At 32.2% G+C, this 22603-nt stretch overlaps 3 protein-coding genes across 3 annotated transcripts; 1 reads left to right on the forward strand and 2 right to left on the reverse strand.

Moving 5' to 3' along the window:
* Nucleotides 1-8015: 8015 nt before the first annotated feature.
* On the reverse strand, nucleotides 8016-9593 carry LOC108481243 (receptor-like protein 43). Its single transcript, XM_017784403.2, has one exon. The coding sequence runs from the start codon at nucleotides 9591-9593 to the stop codon at nucleotides 8016-8018; it is 1578 nt and encodes a 525-aa protein (XP_017639892.2).
* Nucleotides 9594-9600: 7 nt separating this feature from the next.
* LOC128280829 (receptor-like protein 9DC1) lies at nucleotides 9601-11141 on the reverse strand. Its single transcript, XM_053019373.1, has 2 exons — nucleotides 9709-11141; nucleotides 9601-9667 (listed from the first exon to the last, which is right to left on the reverse strand). The coding sequence occupies exons 1-2, from the start codon at nucleotides 11139-11141 to the stop codon at nucleotides 9601-9603; spliced, it is 1500 nt and encodes a 499-aa protein (XP_052875333.1).
* A 6895-nt stretch (nucleotides 11142-18036) lies between these two features.
* On the forward strand, nucleotides 18037-19150 carry LOC108481244 (cytosolic sulfotransferase 5-like). The gene has a single exon (XM_017784404.2). It carries the CDS (start codon nucleotides 18076-18078, stop codon nucleotides 19027-19029), a length of 954 nt encoding a protein of 317 aa, XP_017639893.1. The 5' UTR covers nucleotides 18037-18075; the 3' UTR covers nucleotides 19030-19150.
* Nucleotides 19151-22603: the final 3453 nt, after the last annotated feature.

Consider the following 22603-nt stretch of genomic DNA (forward strand, 5'->3'; position numbering starts at 1 on the left):
TTCATATATCCTTCACCCGTGAAAGCAAACTCGAACTGTGCTAATCCTCCGCTTATGGGAGGAATTGTCGCGAAGAAAATTGCCTTTGGACCAATAGCGGAGCATATCCAACTCCTCCCCATAACCCAAGTAAAGATACCCAATCTTGGCTTCCACATTTGTATAGCAGAACTAAAGGACGGATCCAGGGTGCTCTCCATGTTATATCCTCTGCTTGAAGGTTACGAAGATCGATACCCAATGTTGCACAGTGACTTCCTTCGGCCATTCTTTCTTGAGGAAAGCTTTTAGCGGGGAGAATGTTTTAGAAAACATATGGAATGGAGTGCGCTCTACCTTCCAGAAGTGATTCAAAATCCAAATATTGAGCAACTGCGCGCATCCGATAAATCGTCCCTCCCTTTTCTTCGACAACTACTCGGGGACACGAAGGTCTCGGCTAGGATGGTTGGGACGGTTGATTCCTTGTTTTAACCTTTCAAGAAATCAACTACTGCCACTTCGAGATGTCCGAGAACCTTTGAGAAAATAACCAAACCATAAATGGCCAAAGCGAATAGATTTACCCTTTTCAGCATGTCGAGATGGTTCAGAGTCAAATCTCGTAGGGAGGACCATGGAATGCAAATGGTTTCGTTCTTCTTCTTCATCTGTTTTTCAGCCCATGCATCGGTCATGTCTGTCAGTCTCACTAACGTTTTCTTGAAGGTCATCGGCTTAGGCTCCTTCACATATATTTTGCCGAATTGTACATTGTCGATGCGGAGTAAAGCAGCATACTCTTCTATGGTTGGAGACATATCTTCTTGATTGAAGGTGAAACACTGATAAGCTGGGTCCCAGAACCGAACCATGGCTTGAATCAACTGTTCGTCTACACAGATGGTGATCAGGTGAGCTATATCTCCATACCTCTCAGTGAAAATGTCTCTAGTGTCTGAACCCCACTGATTCCAAATTTGAACCAAATCTTCGAGGTTATTTTGGCGAACATTCGCAGTTATTTGTTCGGGCAAATTGGCAGCACACCTTCCCACAAGACTATCCCCCTTGTCTCTCTGAGTTTTTAGAGACCGATCCACTTTACGGCATTCTTCTCGGTCATTTGTATAATTGACTCCTCCATCAGAAACCCGTTTTTTGGCAACCAACCTTTAATCAACACCTTCCTAATATGATGCCTATGATGCATGATAAAAATAAAAACAAGCAAACTTGGTTAGTAAACACAACAAACATAATTTGAAAAATAAACTAAACTACCCGATCCAATTATTTTGCATAAATAGTGTAAATGAAAGGCATTTTCCCGTGTACTTATTTTGGTGACTATTAGCGGACGAGAGGTTCGGCATGGCTCTAATTGGATAGCTCGTATGGTTCATTATATGTATTCTCGGTTCTAGACAATACTTCGAATTGCTCGTACTATCATCTGCTAAGATTAGCACGAAGCCTCGGTCATAACCCATCACAGCTCACGAGTTCAATTCGAGGATTACATTTACTTATGCCTATGCGGAGGACAAGTTAACTCACGAAAGCATAAGCCATATGTAACCGAAAGTATTCACTAGCTCATGCGGAGGGACGAGTTAACTCACGAAGGCGTAGCGTTTACTTTCACTTAAACGGACGGAGCCCGGGTAGAGAGCTCATGTTATGCGAAAATGCAAGTGCACGGTATGTGGGGAGAAACTTCATAAACCTTTACGTTTTACTAAAAAAAAAACTAAACCAAAATTAAAACTATAAAAATTGAAAACTAAAAAACAACCAAATAAGTAAGTTAGAAGAACTATTTACAACACGATGCAAATGCATGAATTTTGAAAACGAGATTTTCGGATCACGACCAAATATTTACTTTGAACAAGGAAATTTTGACAAAACGTGTTTAATTCCAGACACGACTCTCAAAAAGGTTCCCCAGTGGAGTCGCCAGTTGTAGCGACGTAATAATTAGCTTTAGCTTCGGTCGCTAATTGTGGCGATTAAAAACTTGGAAATTAAAATTTGATTTAAAATAAACCGGGAGTCGCCACCGATCCTTTTTCTAGGTGTGATCGGACACCTATTATATTTCCTTTTTTTAAAACGAGAAAAAGGCCGAGTTAAGGTCTACGTTAAAAGCCAGAGAAAAAAAAATTAGGGTTCGGGAGTCGGTTAAGCGCGAGGAAGGTATTAGCACCCTCGCGATGCCCAAAAATTGGCATCTCATAAACAAGTGTTGTCTTGATTTTCAAAAATATGAGTTCAAAGTAATATTTAATCGTGACTCGATAAAAAATGAGAAGTTTTCCATTTTGATTTTTTTGAGAAGGGTATACTGTTTTAACACGAGTCGATTGACGTTCACCCAACATAGCGATGAAGTCGATGACTTAGTGTTAATTCGATATATTACCTTAATTATTGAAGTAAATGAGAAAAACATGGATAATTTTTCGAGATAATGTGAAGCAAGCTGATATGAAATAAACAAAATAAATGGAAGAACTATAAACATATTTAAAACAAATAACAAATATTACAATGATATTAAAGGACAATACTAACAATGCATACAAGATTAAATGTAATTATAGCATCAAGCACGAGAAAATAATGAATATACATACATAAAAACATTAAGAACATGTACGTCAAAACACATATATATAAGCAATGATAACGTTAGAAAGATATCATGTATATTATTTGAACTATACATGAAGTGACAAAATGTATATCTATTAATGTTAAAGTATATACATAATAATAGGAATAAGAGTATTTACACGATAGTATTGAAAATATGTATATGAAAATGTATGAAAATATACATAACAAGTAATATTATTGAAAAATAGATATATAACTTATAAAGAACATATATATGCGTATGTACCCTTAGAAATGATAATAATAATAGGAAAGCTATTTTGTACACTATACGTATACCAAGTACACATATATATATATAAATGATGATATTAGAAATATGCAATATAATATTAGAAGTATACATGTAATAGTATATAAAAATATAACTAATAATATTAAAATGTATAAAATATAATATAAAAACTTATATACATAACAAAGAAAATACATGTAATATAATATTAAGACATTTACATAATGTACATATTAGGAATAGATAACATCTAATAATATTAATAATAATATTAAAATAATAATGAAATATATAAAACAAATATGATATAACAATAATATTAAAATAAAGTAATTAAAATAGTACCATATAAATGTATGAATATATACATATATAATATCCATATATTAATATTGATAATAATGCTAAAAACTAGAAATGACAATCATTAGTAATAATAATACTAAAAATAATTAATATATTAACAAAATAATAGTAACAATATTAGTAATATGTAAAAAGGAAAATAAACGAAAAAGGATTAAATCGAATAAGAACGAATTTGGTAATTTAAAAGAAATAAAGACATAAAGGACCAAAATGAACACGCGTGAAAACAAGGGGGACCAAAAGTGCAATATTCTCTATTACCCAAAACGCAGCGCAGCACCGAGGGACTAAATTGATGAACGGGCAAAACTCGGGGCCAAATTAAAATATTAAAACACGATTATAAAATCATAAGAAAGCGGAGGGCTGAAAGCGCAATTAGCCCTTCACTTAAAAACACGCGGATCTGAGTGGGTAGGGTCGGGTCGACCGATCCAGGCTTAAACGACGCCTGTTTCAAGCTAAATGGGGGACCAAACGCACCGCTTTGGTCCCTATATAAGTTAAAAATTTTGTTTTTTCATTTGGAGCAGAAGAAAGAAAAAAAAAAAGGAAGAGGAGGAGAGAAAAGAAAGAGCGGGGAAAGAAGAGAGGGAGGGGAGCTCGGCCAAGGGGCGGTCACGGGACGGCCAAAGCTTCAGCCGGCGGCCGGGCCACCACCCGTGATCATGGGAAAAGGTAAAAATTTCTCTTTTTCTTTTATTGTTTTATATATTATGCTTATGTGTTTTTGTTTATAATATATATAGATGAAAAAAAGGTTTAAAATGAAATAAAAAATAGAAAGGAAAATCACCTTATAACACTTGATGCACAGATTCGTCACTTTGGATTGTTACAATTTTCGTATTTTTCTTTATATTTCAATCTGTTTGTATATATTAGAATCTGTTCTTGTATTGATGAGAATCCAACAACCCCTTTACAAAGTATTTTTCTCCGGTTTTTATAACCATTTGCAACTATTAATCTATTATTCTTGTCTTTTCGTGCGTTTCTTGTAGGGTATGGCAGATGGTGGAGTGCGTGGTGGCCGACATGGTGGCATGGGAGGCTGGCCTGCTGGCATGGGCTAATGTCGAGGCGTCTTGGCAAGTGGGATTAGGGTTTCTGAGTGCTGAGTGGGATTATTGGGCTGGGGTAGTTGGGCTTCGGGTTTAGTTATTTAGGCTTAGTGGGCTTATTGGGTTAGGGGTTTTAAGGGGTTTAGTGTTTTATAAATGGGGTTTTAAATTGTAAATGGGATTGGGCTGAAATTGGCCTAGTACAGCACCTAATGGAGGCTCATGCTCGGAGATGGACACCTGCTAAAGGCATCCGCTAGAGGTAGAAACCCAGTTTACTGATGGGCATGGAAGACTGCTTAGTAATAAATGATTTTTTTGTAAGACACTTTTCTTTTCCCCGATTACAATTTATAATTTTCCTAATTAAGCTGAGCAAAATAAGATAATATTTATGTTTTTTTTTTACTGTTTTATGATGAAGCAGAGTGTATCCATCCGCTGACATGTTTATTGAACTTTGCAGTCTCTTGAAGAACAATGATCTTGTTTCATCCAGTACCATGGATCCATAAGAATTTCCCAATTAATATTTAAGTATAAATTTTGTCATGTAAACAATTATGATGAAAGCATGTAACAATGCTACCATTGTGTAATATATGGTGAAATATTTTTAAAATATATAGTGTTTCAATAGTTACAAATGAAAAATTATAAATAATCAAAAATATTTCATTTGGTTATTAATCAAAAGTCACTCTTTATAATAATGAATTATGTCTCTTAAATTCAAAATTTATGTCATTTAATTATTAATAAATAGTCAAAATTATTAAAGTAGATATTTATTGAATAATTATATTTATTACTAAAAATATCACTATTATTTGGGTAGTTAGATCCTATGAAGAAACATGAGATGTTCTATAGATAGGAGTGAATTTTTATTTATTTGAAACACCCAAAAATATAGAAAGAAATTATTTTTCTATTCTCCCACCATCTTTTATCTTTTATATTTCTAAATTGTTTTATAAAGAAATTGATATCCTTGTTATGTTCTGGTTAATATTCAATGGACTGTTTTTGTTAGTACAAAACGTAGACAATCATTGGACTTAATTATATCTTTGATATTCATTTGCCTGTTACTCTTTTGTACGAATTGAAAAATTGGATAACAGAGCAATTTTAAAGCCAATTTTGTTTTGACATCTCTTGCAACAATTTAATTTCTTTCTACTCTAGTTCTAAAGCTGGGTTCACCATTTATCAAACTTTTCAGCTACTTTTTTGAACTTCAAATGAAAAGTAACCCCTAAAAATTAACTTTGAATCATTCTAGAAATGTGCTTGAAAGTAGATTAGGAATCAAACTTTAGAGCATGCTTTATATATGTTTTTTCCCTACTTATTAGCAACACTTAGGATTCACCATTTGTCCAACTTTTCCAGCTACTTTTTTGAACTTCAAATGAAAAGTTACCCTAAAGATGTGGTAATATTTTCACCTAAACTTCTGCAACTATTTGTATTTGGCTTAAGTAACTTCTGTACTTTAACCTAATGTTTGTAGTTTGAGCCTCGTATATTTTCAATGATATGTTCACTCAAGTGAATATTAGTACTACTGTATTTGGTTTCCAATATGTTCTATTTATTTTGTAAATATGCAGGCTGGCATGTACAAGTTGAACAGAGATAAATAGGGGTGAGCGTTTGATCGAATCGAGTGAAAAAATTTTAAATTAATCAGATTAAAAAATTTCAAGTTAATCGACTACATCCCACAAATCATGAATCTGGAGATAGATCTTCATCTTCACTACCCAAATGTAGTAGTTCTCTCAAGCAAAAATAGGTTGGAGGTGGTCAGAATTTTGTTGAAGACATGTTTTACAACAACAAGAAACAAAAAACAAAAAAATGGCCCTTAAAGACAACAAACTCTTCATACCAATTATTGGTGTTTTTGCAAAGAAGAAAGCAGAGAACTAAGGAACCAAAATGAGTAGCAAATTAAGAAATGAAAAACAAATTTTTCATTACAATCAACAAAGCATTACAAGTTTTTAAGTCAATCAACTTACCGAACACTAACTACTACCACTAACTAAACTTGAAACTTGTAAAACATAAGTTGCACACTTGGATAAGCTGACTAATCAGCTCAATCAACACCTAAACATCAATACATTCGAAGCGTAACAAAAAATAAGTTACGAAGGAACCAAGTAAGAAACCAGCTATCAACTGGTCAAAATCATGCATCAAAGCTTTAGCTACTGCATAGATGGCCATCGTGCAACATCAGGTCAGCTTATTAAATTCAGCAAGGTGAGTATCTTTTTTAGTGCAAATGTGCCACAACAACAAAGAGTGAATATGAGGCAAGAGCTACAGATTGCAGTAGCTGATAATGTAGGATCATACCTAGGAATTCTTTCTTTTGGGGGCAAAACAAAGAGGCAAGCTATGGGCTTTGTCAAAAAAGGAATTTTGCAAAATAAAATAAAATAAAATAAAATAAAGGATGGAAAGTGAAGATGTTAAGCCAAGGGGTAAGGAAATTATGCTAAAAGTTATTGCTTGCACTATTATGACTTACACAATGTCGTGTTTTAAATTTCCCAAGAAGATTTGTGATAAGGTTAATACTGAAATGACAACTTTTTGGTGGAGAAAGTTAGAGGATAGAGGTTCATTGGATAAGTTGGTTTAAAATGATATAGAAAGAGTGCAGGGGGTTTGGGATTTAGAGATTTAAACATGTTTAATGCTGCACTTTTAGCAAAGCAAAGGTGGAGGATGATCAATCATCAACAAGCTTTGTGGGTGAGGGTTTTGAAGGAAAAATATTTTCCCAATGATTTTGTGTGGCATGCATGCAAGGAAATGGGTAAGTAGCAGTGAGTGTTCGATCGAATTGATTAAAAAATTTTTGAGTTAATCGAGTTGACGAGTTATATTTTTTAATCCTGACTTAATTTTAAATTTTTTAAATCGAGTCGAGTGAAAAGAAATTCAAGTTGAGTCGAATTGAGTTGAGTGAAATTGTTAGAGTTAAATTAAAAATTAAACATGTCAAAGTAAAATATTGTTACATTATAACTAATTCCATGTTAGAGCATATAAATTTAAAACCGTATATATTTGAAAACTTTTTCAAAGCAAAATAATAAAAAATAGATAAACTTGAATAAGTAATTAACTTATTTAAGTCCCAATAATTATTATTCTAATTTTTTAATTTTTTTAACTTTCTTTATATAAATTTTTTAAAATTTTTAAAAATATAAAATTTTGAATTTTAAAAACATTTTGAATTTTTTGTAAATTTTGTTGAGAGAGATCAATTTGTTCATTTTAAATTTGATAGGGACCAAAATGATATTTACACTAATCATTATTCGAATCATTCAAGTTATTCAATTGTAAAATTCAACTCAAAATTTAAATTACTTATTCAAATTGACTCGAATAATTTAATTCGATTAACTCAAAATTTAATTTAATTTTTATTTATTCAAAATTCAAGTAAGTATTCAGCAAAATTCAATGCTGTTAGATAAAGAATTATTTCATCTAATTTATTAAAACTCAAAAGTACATAATACATGGACAAAACTACAAATGACTCTATAATTAAAAAAGAAAATCATGGCGACAGAGATTCCACAGAAAAGGTGTTCAATCGGCCACCGATGAGCAAACATCTGTCTTCACAAATTCTGTCTTCCTCAACGATATTTCTTGAATCTCCTAAGAACTCTGTTGCCTGCTCGTTGAATCATCCCAACAAGCCATTTTGGTTTCCGAATTGTCATCATGATGTATCCAGCTGAAAATCCAAAAACCATTCCACATCCATAACCCATCATTACAAATTTCCAATCCAATCCAAATGCAGAATCAACTTCCTCTTCCTCAAAAATTTCTGGTGGTGGTTCACTACGGCTGCAGCTTTTTGAAACGGGAAACCCACACAGTCCTATATTGCCTGCGTAGGAATCGTTGAGAAAGGTGTTGAATTGTTTTCCCTGAGGTATGAGCCCAACGAGCTGGTTCTCTGACAGGTTTAACACTTCAAGAAAATTCAAACCAGCCAACTCCGAAGGAATCTCCCCAACAAGCTTGTTGCAAGAAAGATCTAGCGACTCAAGTGCTACCAAATTCCCCAATGAGGAAGGAATATGACCGGTTAAGTGGTTGTGAGAAAAGTTGAGCACCTGGAGAGAAATAAGGTTTCCAACTGTTTCTGGAATTGTTCCTTCGAATTTGTTGCTTGACATATCGATGGCTGCAAAAATAGTTAGAATTCTCTCTAGCACAATGTCCTCACCTTTCATTGTGAGAACCATGGAATCGGTGTAATATTGAAAACGATCTCCCATATAAGCCATATCAACATCGGCCAAACCCATCATACCTTCAAGACTCTTGAAGAAAGTTGTTGGCAGATAACCAGAGAAATTATTATGGGAGAGGTCTAAGATTCGCAGACTTGAGAAATAAGATTGGTTGTCTGGATTGATTACTTGACCATGGAAATTGTTGGAGCGCAAGACAAGCACTTGTAGCGAGGGAAGATTTCCCAACGAATAGGGAAAGGTGTCATTTATCTTGTTGTTTCCAAGAATCAACACTTCCAAAAGAAGACAGTTGGCCAAGGATGTAGGTAATGGCCCATCAAAATCATTGTCGTTGAGATTAAGTGTACTTAACATATTGTTTTCATTAACACAAAAATCAGGGATGTTTCCATGAAAATTATTCGCATGCAAATCCAGGTAAGCAATATTTGCCAAGCCTGGACATTTTGGAATTACTCCACTCAAGTTGTTATGAGACAAGTCGAGAGTTGCATCAATTTCTGAATCGCCGAATTCGCAAATCGAATATGGAACTTCTCCCGTCAATTTGTTGTTTGAGATTGAGAAAATAGATGTGGAAGGCGGTGGTACTAGAAGTGGCCCTTCTAGCAGGTTGGAGTCAAGCCTAAGAACATTTATATTCCTCCATGGATAATATTCTACAACCGTCAACAAATTGTTAGAAAGATCAAGAGTCCCTAGGTTGCTTCCCCAAGTTCTTTCTTGTTTGGTAATTTGGCCTTGAATGCTGTTGTTCGAAAGGTATAACTCTCGCAAACTCTCTTGTATTGTCAAGAAATTTGCAAATTCAGTTAGATTACATGATGACAATGACAAGTAATCAAGATTTGGCAAGAAAAGACTAAGGTTGCCATTGTTGCTCAGGGATAGCAAACTGTTGTGTGACAGATCCAGTCGTTGAAGTTCTTTAAGCTTCACAAACATATTTGCTTCAATGACATGGATTCGATTGTTCGAAAGGTCTAACTCTCTCAAACCTTCTAGATTCCGTACAAAATCTGGAAAATCAATGATGTCACAAGAAGAGAGGTTTAGTGACAAAAGATTAGGCAAGGAGTAACTGGCCTTGCTTTCACTGGTAAATGATAGCAAAGCGTTATTTGAGAGAGTAAGAGACTCAAGTTTTTTGAACTTTGATAGTTTGTCCAACTCAAAATTTCCACTCAACTTATTGGAGGAAAGATCAAGATAAATAAGGTTCACAAGTAGGGCAATAGAACCAGGAAGTGGACCCTCTATCTCATTGTTCTGCAAATAAGCCTCCTCCAACGGAGCAACCTTGTCAAATTGGTCAATTGGACCAGTAAGCTTGTTATTACTGAGCCTCAACAAAACTAAAGATGGAAGAGAAAACAACCGGGACGGTACCCTGCCACTGAGAAAGTTGCGATCAAGGTCTAGAATACTAAGTTGTGAAAGTTCACTTACTTGAGATGGAAAGGAACCAGCCAACTTGTTTCCTGAAAAATCTACAAATTGAACTTGTCTAAGGTTAAAAGCAGAAACTGGCAAAACACCACTAAGGTTATTATCGGAAAGATCTAAATATTTTAGTCGTGTGAGGTTGCCAACAGATGCTGGAATTGGCCCTCCTAAATGATTAACAGGAAGATCCAATATCTCCAGAGATGTAAGGTCACCAATTGAATCAGGCAGTTCCTGCAAATATGACAATGTTACTTGCAGTGACTTGAGGGGAGCACTCCAATTTGTCTTTGGGAACTTGAGTTCAAGATAATTACTAGAAACACGGAACTTTTGTAAGTAAGGAAAGCGGAAAACATCTTCAGGGAACTTTCCGTGCAGTTCGTAATTATTCTCGAGGACAAGAGTTTGTATGTAAGAAGACATGTTAAGGAAAGAAGTAGGAACAATTTGAGACATATTGACATCTGAGAGGAGAAGGTGTCTTAGTTGTGTCAAGTTTGCGACCATATTTTCAAAGACATGCCCTTCAAACATCAAACCATAGATGGATAAATCAAGGGATAATAGTTTAGAAAGGCGTGAGGTTTCAGGTGGAACTTTACCAATAAAGCTCGACCAGGAGATGTTTAGATGGGTCAAACTAGTCAATTGACCAAATTGGGATGCCATAGGGGAGCGTCTGAAATCATTCCCGGCAAGGTTAAGCTGACGGAGATGGCGGAGGAGGAAGAGGGTGTTGTTAGAGGGGAAAGGGCCAAAAAGGCAGCTGAAACTAAGATCAAGGGCAATCACATTTCCTGTTTCAGTATCACACTTAACTCCATCCCACAAGCAACAGTTTGTTCCTTCCTCCCAGGAGATTGTCTTAGCCCTGAGTATAGATGGTTGGCTAAAAACGGAACAATCAATGGAAAAGGAGCTGTTGAATTGGATTAAGGCAGCACTTTGGTCATGAGGGCAAAACGGTATTGTTAGAGCAGAAGAATTATAGGTAAAGAAGAGGGAAAAGATCACAAAATACGATGGTATTAACCACCTTTTCATGGTTTCTCTTAGAGATGATAATGGGAAGGTTGATATGGAACAAGAGTGGAGTGGATGGCATATGTTTATATAAGATTTCAAGCAAACAGCGCAATCATGTTCACATTTCAAACCATTGCATTTATATATTAAAAAAAAATTATATGCCAACATAATGCACTAATACACGTTTTCTAAATTATAAAAAATTGAAATTTTTATTAATACAACATTTGGATCATAAAATATTGTTAGTATATGTGAATTGAACATGAAATTATCGATTAAAGAATTTTACATAGATATATAATAAGTAGTTATGTGGAAATTTTTATTAGATCATGTTATATGGGGCCTAGCATTGTGAAATTTTGTTCGGACTTGGTCTCTGGGGTTTGGCTTTGTAGAAAATTTTTTTAGGTCTAAAAATGTGGGGACGGGCCGGGGCTTAGAATTAGGGAAAAGAAAATCTTAGTCCCACATGACAAGTAACCTAACATTGTAGAAATTTTTATAAGGTATTTATTTAAGGGTCAAGCAATGTTGAAATTTTGATAAGGACTTGTTTTATGGGGACTAGCATGGTTTAAATTTTAGTTTGGAGTTGATCCAACAGGTCATTTTTATTAACTGTTGATTTAAAGGACTGTGGCATTGTTGAAATTTTTGTAAATGATTTTATTTTTAAAATTTTGATAGTGAGTACATTTTAATAAATTAAAGTAATTTAATTTCTGTTAATTTAAAAAATAAATAAGATAATTAATCATCAATTATACATTTTTATTGATATATATCTTTTTATATGTAAGTTTGAGCATACCTTATTTTTTCTAAACACGTGTAGCTCCTAACTTTCCAAGATAGGCAATATCTTCACCTTCCTTTAGTTGGGAGTAGGACACGAAAAGCATTTTAATTGTGGTATATATGTCTAGCGGTATCAAAATCTGTCATTCACTTTATCATATTCATCACAGCATTAACTTGAGAAATGATTACAACAAATTATGTCAACTAGTTTATTCAGATTTTCTTTTTCTTTTTGTTTCATTCAAAAAGATTTGTTATAAATATAACAAAAACAACATTCAAAAGAACAATTTAAAAATACCACACTGAAATGTTTCCTATAATTGAAAAATAAATACTCGATATCAAAGGTAATATTCACCCCTAAATTTTAAACATGTCACCACGATTAATACCTACTACTGTCAATATAAAAGCTATTTCATTATCTTTCTGATCTGCCATCAAGAGTACTACTCTACCCACCTGCTCAATTTTTCTCTCAATATCTAAAAATTTCGTTTGCAACGATCACGGTCTCATATCCTTATTTAGACACCAATTATACACCATCTTTGAACCATCTTCTACAATAAGATAGCTGTTAATCTTCCATCCCATGGATAAGAACAAATCCAATGCTATAAACTTCGCCCCTGCCTCTGCTGAACCCGCATTATTAACTGCAATAGGACTCGAAAATAAACCCTAAAACTACTTTAATCAAATTGGTATTTGGCTTAGTAAGATTATCATTTATCCTCTTCTGCACTGAGATGTATAATGACATATAGTATACCCTACACGAATCAAATTCAATTTTCTCTTGAAGATAAAATTTTAAGCATTGGGCACATCATATTTTTTATACCTCTTTTTGTCTTGTCTTCCATCAAGTTAGTGATCTCCTTTCCTTTGACAGCTTTGAATCTTTTCATGTTGGTGTCCTCAACATTGATGTGAGTGATTAAGTTTACAGGTGAGAGCTACTTGTGCTTGTTTTTACATTGTTGCTTGCAGTCACCCCATGATTGAGACGGCTTTTCAATAAGCAGTCGACACTTCTTTCAAAGTTGTATTCTCGAATTTGAGGTCCTCTAACTGTTTGTAGTATTCATTAATTTATACATGAGTGTCTCTGTCCTTAGTCATCTCCCACCCATAATATTTTCCTATAACAAATTTATGTTTAAATGCATCGTCAATAGTGTATTTTCACTATATTCTCACGTACAAGGGGAAATCTATTGATTGTCACTACTGTGCTTTCAGTAAACCCTTCCTTCTACCAATAAAATAAAAACGTTTTAGTCTGCACAATCCAACTTAAAACTCGAGAATATCAATTAATCTAGGGTTAAGGACGATGTCTACCTAAAATCTATAAATAAGTTCCTTTGGCACATGTTTTAGACACCAATTTCTTAGCTTAAAATTCTCTCTTTAATTTAGTCTTTATCTTCCTTAGTTTTAGTTTATTTCTGTTTTGTCTTGTTTTATTTCGGAAGATCTGGTCTGTGAATGTAATCAAACGCTGTGAATTTACTCTCATTCTTAATACAAATAAGGTTATTTTTCCTAAATTTTATATTTTATATTTTTGATTCGCTAATTATGTTTACCATTTGTACCGATTCTATATTGTTTATGAAAACCATGAGGAATTAATCCCTCTATGAGGATTAGCGAGTGAAGGTATGATGAATTGACTATTTTGTAGGGCTACTCAATGGATCAACCTTTCGAGAAAGGAAGAACGTAGAATAAATCTTAGGCACGACAACCTTAGGAAGTTATTAAGGTGGAATTAACCCAAATTTGGTATGACTCATCCATGATCACCTTAACCCTGAGCCAATCTGGATTTTGTGGTCGGAAGATAAATAGTCTTTGTTGACGTGTTATTCTAGTGGATGTATTGAAAGATCCTAATAGGATATCGACCAGTTAATTGATAAGAAGCCCAATGCGACAGTTTATACGGATTACCAAAACGAGCTAATCATCCATAATCATAATCAGATCCGATTAATTTTCTTTTTAGAATTCCTATTATTATTTGTTTTTATTATAAAAGACCCCTAAAGACCCTTATTCTTTTTGTTTCGTAATATAGCCTAAATAAAGTACTAATGAGATCTTATTGTGCTTAGGTTGAAATTAATCGTGCTAAGCTTCCTTTGGGTACCAACATTAGAATACTTGCTAAAGTGTTTCATTGTTACAAATCAAAGTAGTCCAAATTAAAAGAAAAATATGGTTCCCCTTTGATAGAATTGGATTAGGAAAATGATAGAAACTAATTGAGAGCCGAATCAATGGTTGTGAAAGGGGTTGAAATTTTCATCTCAATCGCCATTGACTTTGTTTTTAAAACAATTAATTCCAATGGTACTATATTTCTCTAAAATATTTAATTAAAATTAATCCATAATATATTGGCAAAAATCATTGTTGAAGTTTGAAAAATAAATTTTTATTAGCAAAGTTATAAATTTATTTTATTTCATTGTATTACAGTTTATTTATATATCTTTAAATAAAACAAATATCAACAATTAAATAATTTTACTCTAATAAAACTAAACAAAAACAACAAATCATTAACTTAATAGAAAATAAAGATATCATAGTTGATTTTAAAAGGTTGAAAAATGTTTTCAATAATTTTAGAAATGACTTAAATCGTCCTCAATATGCGTTTTTTAAAATTATGTCTCTAAAAAATTTTAGGGACAATTATTGAAAATCATCTCATAATTAAGGATGAATTTCATCCCAAAATTTTAAGGACGAATATTATCTTCAAATTCATCAAAACATACCAAAATAATTAGGGATGTATATTAAACTGATGATATGGAGGTGTTTAAAGTTCATTGTATGTGGGACAGCAAATGAGGATAGTGTAAGTTGTGGAGATGTTTTGAGCGATATGGAGGGTGTTGTAAGAGTTCTATTTTCAAGTCCTACTGCAGCAAATGATGCTGATTTGGCAGAGGCAGGAGCGGTGTTTTTAGCAATATTGGAAGTATTTATATTTTTGTAATGGAAGATAAATGACTTACTGTTTGTAGAAATTGGTTCTAAAATGGTGTTCAACTAGTGTGCAAACAAGTTGATGAGACCATGGTCACTATAATCAATATTGAGAGAAAAATTGAGAAGGTAGGTAGTGTTGTATTTTCGATAGCAGATAAGAAAGGAAATGAAATGACCTTAACCTTGGTGATAGTAGGTATAAATCGTGGAGACATGTTTAAAGTTTGGTGGTTAGCATTAGATTTGATGTCAAATGCTGGTTTTCAATTGTAGAAAATGTTACATTATGAAACGCTGTAAATTTAAACTTTTGAATGTTATTCTTGTTGTATTTACAATAAATCAAATTGAATGAAAAAAAAAACCAAGGAAATTAAAATTGCAATGTGCGAGAGTCTCCAATTACATCATGTATGTTTATCATATATAGGTTTTGTTGGATTCTTTCCCATTCATTACATATTTGTAATATGGATTTTGCTTTGACAATTTCAATGAAGAAGTTGATTTTACATTTCATAATTATAATTTCTTTTACTTTTTACTTTTTTATTTTTAAGGTATTTTCATGTATAGTAATAAGTATAAATTTTAAATAATACATGTTCAATCAATTATAATTAAAACCAACTCAATATAAAACTCAACGAACTAAAAGTTAAAATATATTTGAACTTATACTAAAATAATTTTTTAAAAATTATATATAATGAGAATTAAACTAAAATAATTTGAACGAAAACCTACACCTTACATTTACATATGATAAAATTAGAAGTTGTCTATTAAAGTTTCGAGCCTAACTTCAAAAACTTATATACATGTGTACCACCTAAACACAACAAAAACTTCAAATATACTCTCTATTTAGACCAAAGCCAAAATTCAAAGCGAAGTTAATCAAGCTACCAATGAGCCATTTAGCAACGGACCATTTTGGTTTTCGACTTTTCATCATCATATATCTTATAAAAAAAAATTCCAGACGCCAATCCATATGCATAACCCATCATTACAATTTTTTAATCCAATTCAAATGTAGATTTACTTTATTGTTTATAAGAATTTGATAATTTTTGAAGCCAGAAATCCACATAATCCTATATTGCTAACATAGAATTAGTTGAAAAAGGTGTTAAATTGTTTTTCTTGATGAATGACTTCAACAAGTTGATTCTCAGAAACACTTTAACATTTCGAAAAAATTTATATCAGTCAATTCCAAAAAACTTGTTGCAAGAAAGACCTAGTGACGTAAGTCCTACCAAATTCTCCAATGAGAGAGATAAGGTGAAGCTAAAAATTTTATAGCGAGACCGAAATTGAATCATTCTACTCTACTTCTAAAGTTGGGTTAACCATTTGTCAAACTTTTTCAGCTATTTTTTTGAACTTCAAATGAAAAGTAACCCCTAAAAATTAACTTTGAATCATTCTAGAAAAGTGCTTGAAAGTAGATTAGGAATCAAACTTTAGAGCATGCTTTATATATGTTTTTTCCTACTTATTAGCAACGCTTAGGGTTCAACATTTGTCCAACTTTTCCACCTACTTTTGTAAACTTCAAATGAAAAGTTACCCTAAAGATGTGGTAAAATTTTCAACCAAACTTCTGCAACTGTTTGTATTTGGCTTCAGTAACTTCTGTACTTTAACCTAATGTTCGTAGTTTGAGCCTCGTATATTTTCAATGATATTAATTTACTCAAGTGAATATTAATACTACTGTATTTGGCTTTCAATATGTTCTATTTATTTTGTAAATATGCAGGCTGGCATGTACAAGTTGAACAGAGATAAATAGCGGTGAGCGTTTGATCGATTCGAGTAAATTTTTTTTTTAAATTAATTGAGTTAAAAAAATTTAAGTTAATTGAGTTGATGAGTCATATTTTATCATCCTAACTCGACTAGAAATTTTTTTGAATCGAGTCGAGTTGAATTGAGTGAAATTATTTGAGTTAAATTTAAAAAATATTAAACATCTCAAATTAAAATATGGTTATGGTATAACTAATTTCATATTAGAGCAAGTAAATTTGAAATCATATATGTTTGAAAACTTTTGCATAGCAAAAAATAATAAAATAATAAAATACTTTAGTATGATAAACTTAAATAATTAATTAACTTATTTAGGCCTAAAATTATTATTTTAGGAAAAAATTTAATTTTTAACTTTCTTTATTTGTATATTCTTTAATTTTTTAAAAATTAAAATTTTTAAAAATATAAATTTTATAATTTTTATGAATATTTTAGAATTTTTAAAAGTTATTTTGATTTTTTTTTGGAATTTTTGTTGGAAGGAAATTAATTTGCTCATTTTCAAAATTGATAAGGATCACAGGGGTATTTACACCAATCTGTTATTTGAATTATTGGAATTGTAAAATTTAACGTGACTCGAAGATAAAACTCGAATTATTTACTAAGTTGACTCAAATAACTCGATTTAATTAACTAGACAATTTTTTTTTTTGAATCGAATTTTGCTGATAGACAATAATTTTTGTTGCTTCTACATTGATGTATAAGTTATGTTTCTCAGACTTATGAGTCTAAAGCATATGTTTGGTGCATATTCGTATACAGATATGAGAATTCACCTTCAAAATTATCTAAAACTTAAAAAAGTTTGACAATACATGTCCTGACATATTTATCTTTAGAGATTCTGAGGTTTGGCCATAGTTTTGCAACTGAGATATAGGAATGGACGAATCTATTATTAAAGTGCCTTTTCTTTGTGTAGCTGGGGACTTCCATTGCTATATTCATAATTTATTCAAGCAAATATAATGCTAACTTGTTTTGGCTTCAGCTGTTATTTAGCTGCAAGCAAAGTGCTGTTCTGTTAGTTTTATTTGCAATTATGTTTTATTATAAAAGGCTATACTTAAATATAATTATTGTATGAGCCAAGGGAGGTAAATGTCCCAATGCTTTTCATATCAATACTACTTTTCTATTGACTTTCTCTGATCTTAGGGCTGCCTACCTTTATCCCTTTTTTCTCATTATAAATTTTGCTTTTTCAAGCAAAGTGCTGTTTATATTTCTTGTACTTGGTTTAGTTTTCCTATATCTAACAGGTGTTATATTTTGGGAAGATCTTTCCATGGAGCACTCTAGTTTTCCATCTGCATTTTCTACTTTGTTCGGCGAACTCCCGAAAGAAACATGGTGTTGCTCAGATCTTTACAAATGGGAAGGCTTCTGGTATACCAGTTCTCACCTTCCTGCTGCCATGGCTGCGAGGTTGAACTTCCAAGCAAATGACTCTGATGTATTTTTGACTTCTTCTATGAAGACAGGCACCACATGGCTCAAGGCTATCATCCCAACAATAATGAATCCCATTGGTCGCATGGATGATGATAACAATGACCCTTTGCTGAAACGTCATCCTAATGAGCTAATGCCATCTCTGGAAGTTCAGCTTTTCAAGGAAAATCCCAATCCTGATCTCTCATATATGTCTTCTCCAAGACTATTCCGAACCCATATCCCTTACCCTATGTTACCCGAATCTGTTAAAAACTCAGCTTGCAAGATCGTGTATATCACTCGAGACCCTAAGGACACGTTTGGGTCGTTGTGGCACTTTTTTAACTCTTTGGTTACTACCCATGGAATTGATCCATGGCCAATGAATGAAGCTTTTGACAGCTTTTGCAGAGGGGTTCATGTCTTTGGACCATTCCATGACCATGTTTTAAGTTATTGGAAAGAAAGTATAAAGAGGCCTGAGAAGATACTTTTCTTGAGATATGAAGACATGAGGAAGGACCCAAAGGGGCAACTGAGGCGGTTGGCTTGTTTCCTTGGAAGGCCTTTTGAGAAGGAAAAAGAGGTAGACAAAGTGTTGTGGAGATGCAGCCTGGAAAGGCTTAAAAACCTGGAAGTGAACCAACATGGAGCTGATCCTTGGTTAGGCTTTGAGTACAAGTTTTATTTCAGGCGTGGCAGTGTTGGGGATTGGAAGAACAACATGAGTAATGAGATGAAAGAAAAGTTGGACCACATTACTGCTATGAAATATGAGGGTTCTGATCTGGGTTTTGGACATTGATTAAGTTTACTAGTTTTGAAAATGTATTTTCAGTTTCCCAACCTGATATCTCATAAGATATCAAATGTCACAAATACAGTTGAATTCCTTTCCACTCAAAAACCTTAATATGTGGAATATTAATCCTAAGTTCCTCTATTTATTTGATTTTCATCCCTAAAATAGATGAATCGACTTTTCTCGATCCTTCCTTCTCTTTCTTTACGTTGATTGATAATGTGTAACAACATGTTACGGTGAGGAACACATATATATTTGCTAAGTAGGATATAATTAGCTGTAAATTTAATCTAGATGTTAGTTTGATATGATTAAGATATTTTTAGTCATAAGTTATATTTTTATTTTCTTTAGTTTTATCTCACGTGAAAAATATTCTAAATAATTAAATATAATATAATTAATATTAGAAATATCTAAGAACAAAAATGATTTTCTGGTAAAAGAATATCATAAAATAATTTGTATAATTTATAAAATTTCTATCCACTCTTTATTAAAACTATTTTATTCTTATTTTAAAAAGTATAAGACATAATGATAAATTTATCCCTAATGCTTTGTCCATTTTATTACTTTAAATCTCAACCTTCCTAAATTTAGTCAAATTATTTTTTAAACAAAAAATTAATTGAACTATTAAAGTTTTAATGACACTAATATGATAGTTCATGTATATTTCATTTCTGAAATGGATAATTTATTTTAGTTTTTACAAACTGTGTAAAATTTATCAAATTGTTAATAATTTCACTCTTTCTTTGAATTGGGTCTTCCATCCATGGCAGGATCCATGCTAGCATAACCGATAGCATATCAGTAGCCTTTTATACTTGTAGGTCCTTTTATCCGCCTCTGCTTGCTGCTTTCCTTTTACTTTCCCGCCTCTTTTTATTGTTTATTTGATGAATGCTGAAGCAGAGTGCATCAATCCACTGACATGTTTATTCAACTTCATAGGCTCTTGAAGAACATTGTTCTTGTTTCATATGTCTAACCAGCTACTTTTTTAACTTCAAATGAAAAGTGACCCTAAAGTTTAACTTTGAATCATTCTAGAAATATGCAAATTAGACTAGGGCATTATATATATATATATATATATATATATATGACCAAAGCTAGAATTTTTTTAAGGGATTAAAATTAAATTGTAATTTTTACGACAATAAAAATATAAATTTTAAATGATTAAATCAAAATTTTATTATTTTAAGAGGGATAAAGTACAATTTTATCTTTACTAATTTAAAATTTTAAAAATTTTAAAAACTTAAATAAAAATTTTCCATTTTAAGAAGTCGAAGACCCTATCAACTCCTGAATTTGCCCCATATATATATATATATATATATATATATATATATAAATAGAATATGTACTCGCTTCACTTCATAAAATCAAATAATACGGTTTCTTATGAAAATAATATAATATTTTTAGTAACATGTATTAATATAATTTTTGAATAAATAAATTTAAATTTAAAATAGACAATTATAATAAAAGATGTAAAATATGAGATGTATTAAGACATATCAGAAAAAAATAAAAATAATCAAAATATTTGATAACACTAAAAGTAAAATATACACAACAAAACTATAATATGTATTAAAATTTATATAACATTATTTTTAATTGAGTCACTTATGTGTGAATAACTTGAATTTGATGTTTTAAAAATAAAACAAATCTTCCTAAATTTTATTGATACCGTTTGTTTTAAATTTCCAACATGCTAATGTGATAAGTACACGCATTTTTAAATCTGTTTCATGTCAGATTCAAATTGACATTCAACGTCTAAATTAATGGCTAAATTAACATAATGGCATGATTGATATAATAATAATATTTTGAATATTCAAATAAAATATTTTGAAATTTAGAGATCAATTTAAAGTCTAACTAATAATCTAGGATGGTTACTTAAATTAACCGAAAGACAAATCATGATTCCAAGCCAAGTTTCCTTAATAGTCCACAAGTGTCACCACCATCTAATCTATAGTTAACCAAATATCTAAAATAACTTAAATAAATTCTTAAAAGACATTGTTGTGTTTTCATAAAATTAGCCGCTCAAATTCTAGTTAGAGAAATTTTTGAGAGACAATTTTTAAATGAAGGTATAGATATGCTTTGACTTCTGTCCTAGTTATTTTGCAACACTTCAATAATCTCTACTTTATTTTTAAAGTTGGGTTCACCATTTGTCAATCTTTTTCTAGCAATAAAGTAACCCTAAAGATTTAAAGAACCCATCTCGTAAATGTAGACCATTACCATCCTCTAACCACAACGTCAAGAAATAAAGACAAAGATAGGTGTGAATCTCACAACATAGAAAAGTTGCATGGAAAACATATTTTAGCTTCCTTGCCAGCTGGTCAAGCCAGGTGGTTTCATGCATAGACAAAGTGTGCCACCACTTTACAAGGGGAAAAACAAAGGTAACCTTAAATTGCTTGAGAGCAAAACTAAGCAAAGAACACAGCTTGTTTAACCTACTTGTTGATATTGAGGTGAATAAGAAGGGGGAATGGTCTCCTAGACAAGAAGCAGAGAAGAAAAAGCAGGAAAAATCCTTCCAAATGGAGTCCCTAAACAGGGTATTTAAAATTGTATTTTAAAGAGGTTTTTTAGATCGATTTTCCGAGTCGAATTTTGGATCGAATGTTAGAGTAACTGATCAAGTTCGTTAAGCTGTTAGTTATTAGTTATCAGTTAGTTAACGGTTAGGTTGTTAACTGTTGTTAACAATTCTTGTTATTGTGTATAAATAAAATAACAATTATTGTATCTCTTAAGATGAATTCAATGATCAGTTTTTGATTCATAATCTCTCTATTATTCTTTGTTTTTTGTGTTAGTTTAATATGGTATCAGAAGTAAATTTCTTCTTGGAGTTCATTCGTTAAAGTACCTGTGTTTTCATGGCTCTTCCATCTAGTCCGTCTGTTATTCAGTCTACTACACTAGTTATGGCTTCCAATCTTGGTGATGGGGTGTTTGACAATTGGTTCTTGTTCACCAAGAAAATCAGCATTTTCCTTGATGACAATAACTACCTACGTGGTGTCAACAAGTTCTTTTGTCCCTCAAGACTTATAAGCTTCAACATTTTCTTGATTTTCATACTGTTCCTCCTCCTTAATTAGTTCCAGATGAAAATGGCATGCCTCACGAAAATCTTGATTTTGATTGATTTGAGCAATAAGATAGTGCCATTGCCTCATGGCTCCTTTCATCAGTAAGTCAAAGAGTTCTTCCACATTTTATTGGTATGGATACCAGTGCTCAGATATGGACTGTTCTTGAAAACTTGTATGGTAATAAGACTACGCCTCGGTTGATGTTTTACAGAAGGGCCTTACACTCTCAACACAAGGGTGATCTCTCAATGAAGGAATTTTTAATAAAGATCAAAGATTATTGTGATAATCTTGCCAGTTGTGGAGAAGTTATTAGTGAGCATGAACATGTCATTGCAATTTTGAATGGGTTGTCATCTGAGTATGAGTCTGTTATTACAGTTATAATAGCAAGTCAGATACTTTACAATGTTTTA

This window comes from Gossypium arboreum, chromosome 1 (assembly GCF_025698485.1).
Source record: "Gossypium arboreum isolate Shixiya-1 chromosome 1, ASM2569848v2, whole genome shotgun sequence".
NCBI classification, from domain to species: domain Eukaryota; kingdom Viridiplantae; phylum Streptophyta; class Magnoliopsida; order Malvales; family Malvaceae; genus Gossypium; species Gossypium arboreum.

Excerpts from the sequence above, each read along its gene's own strand:
- LOC108481244 (XM_017784404.2), top strand. The coding sequence starts at position 18,076 with ATGGAGCACTCTAGTTTTCCATCTGCATTTTCTACTTTGTTCGGCGAA.
- LOC108481243 (XM_017784403.2), bottom strand. The coding sequence starts at position 9,593 with ATGTTTGTGAAGCTTAAAGAACTTCAACGACTGGATCTGTCACACAAC.
- LOC128280829 (XM_053019373.1), bottom strand. The coding sequence starts at position 11,141 with ATGAAAAGGTGGTTAATACCATCGTATTTTGTGATCTTTTCCCTCTTC. Across the intron at positions 9,668-9,708 it reads TACTCCTTGCCTAATCTTTT|ATTTTGTACGGAATCTAGAA; the intron begins GTCACTAAACCT and ends TTGATTTTCCAG.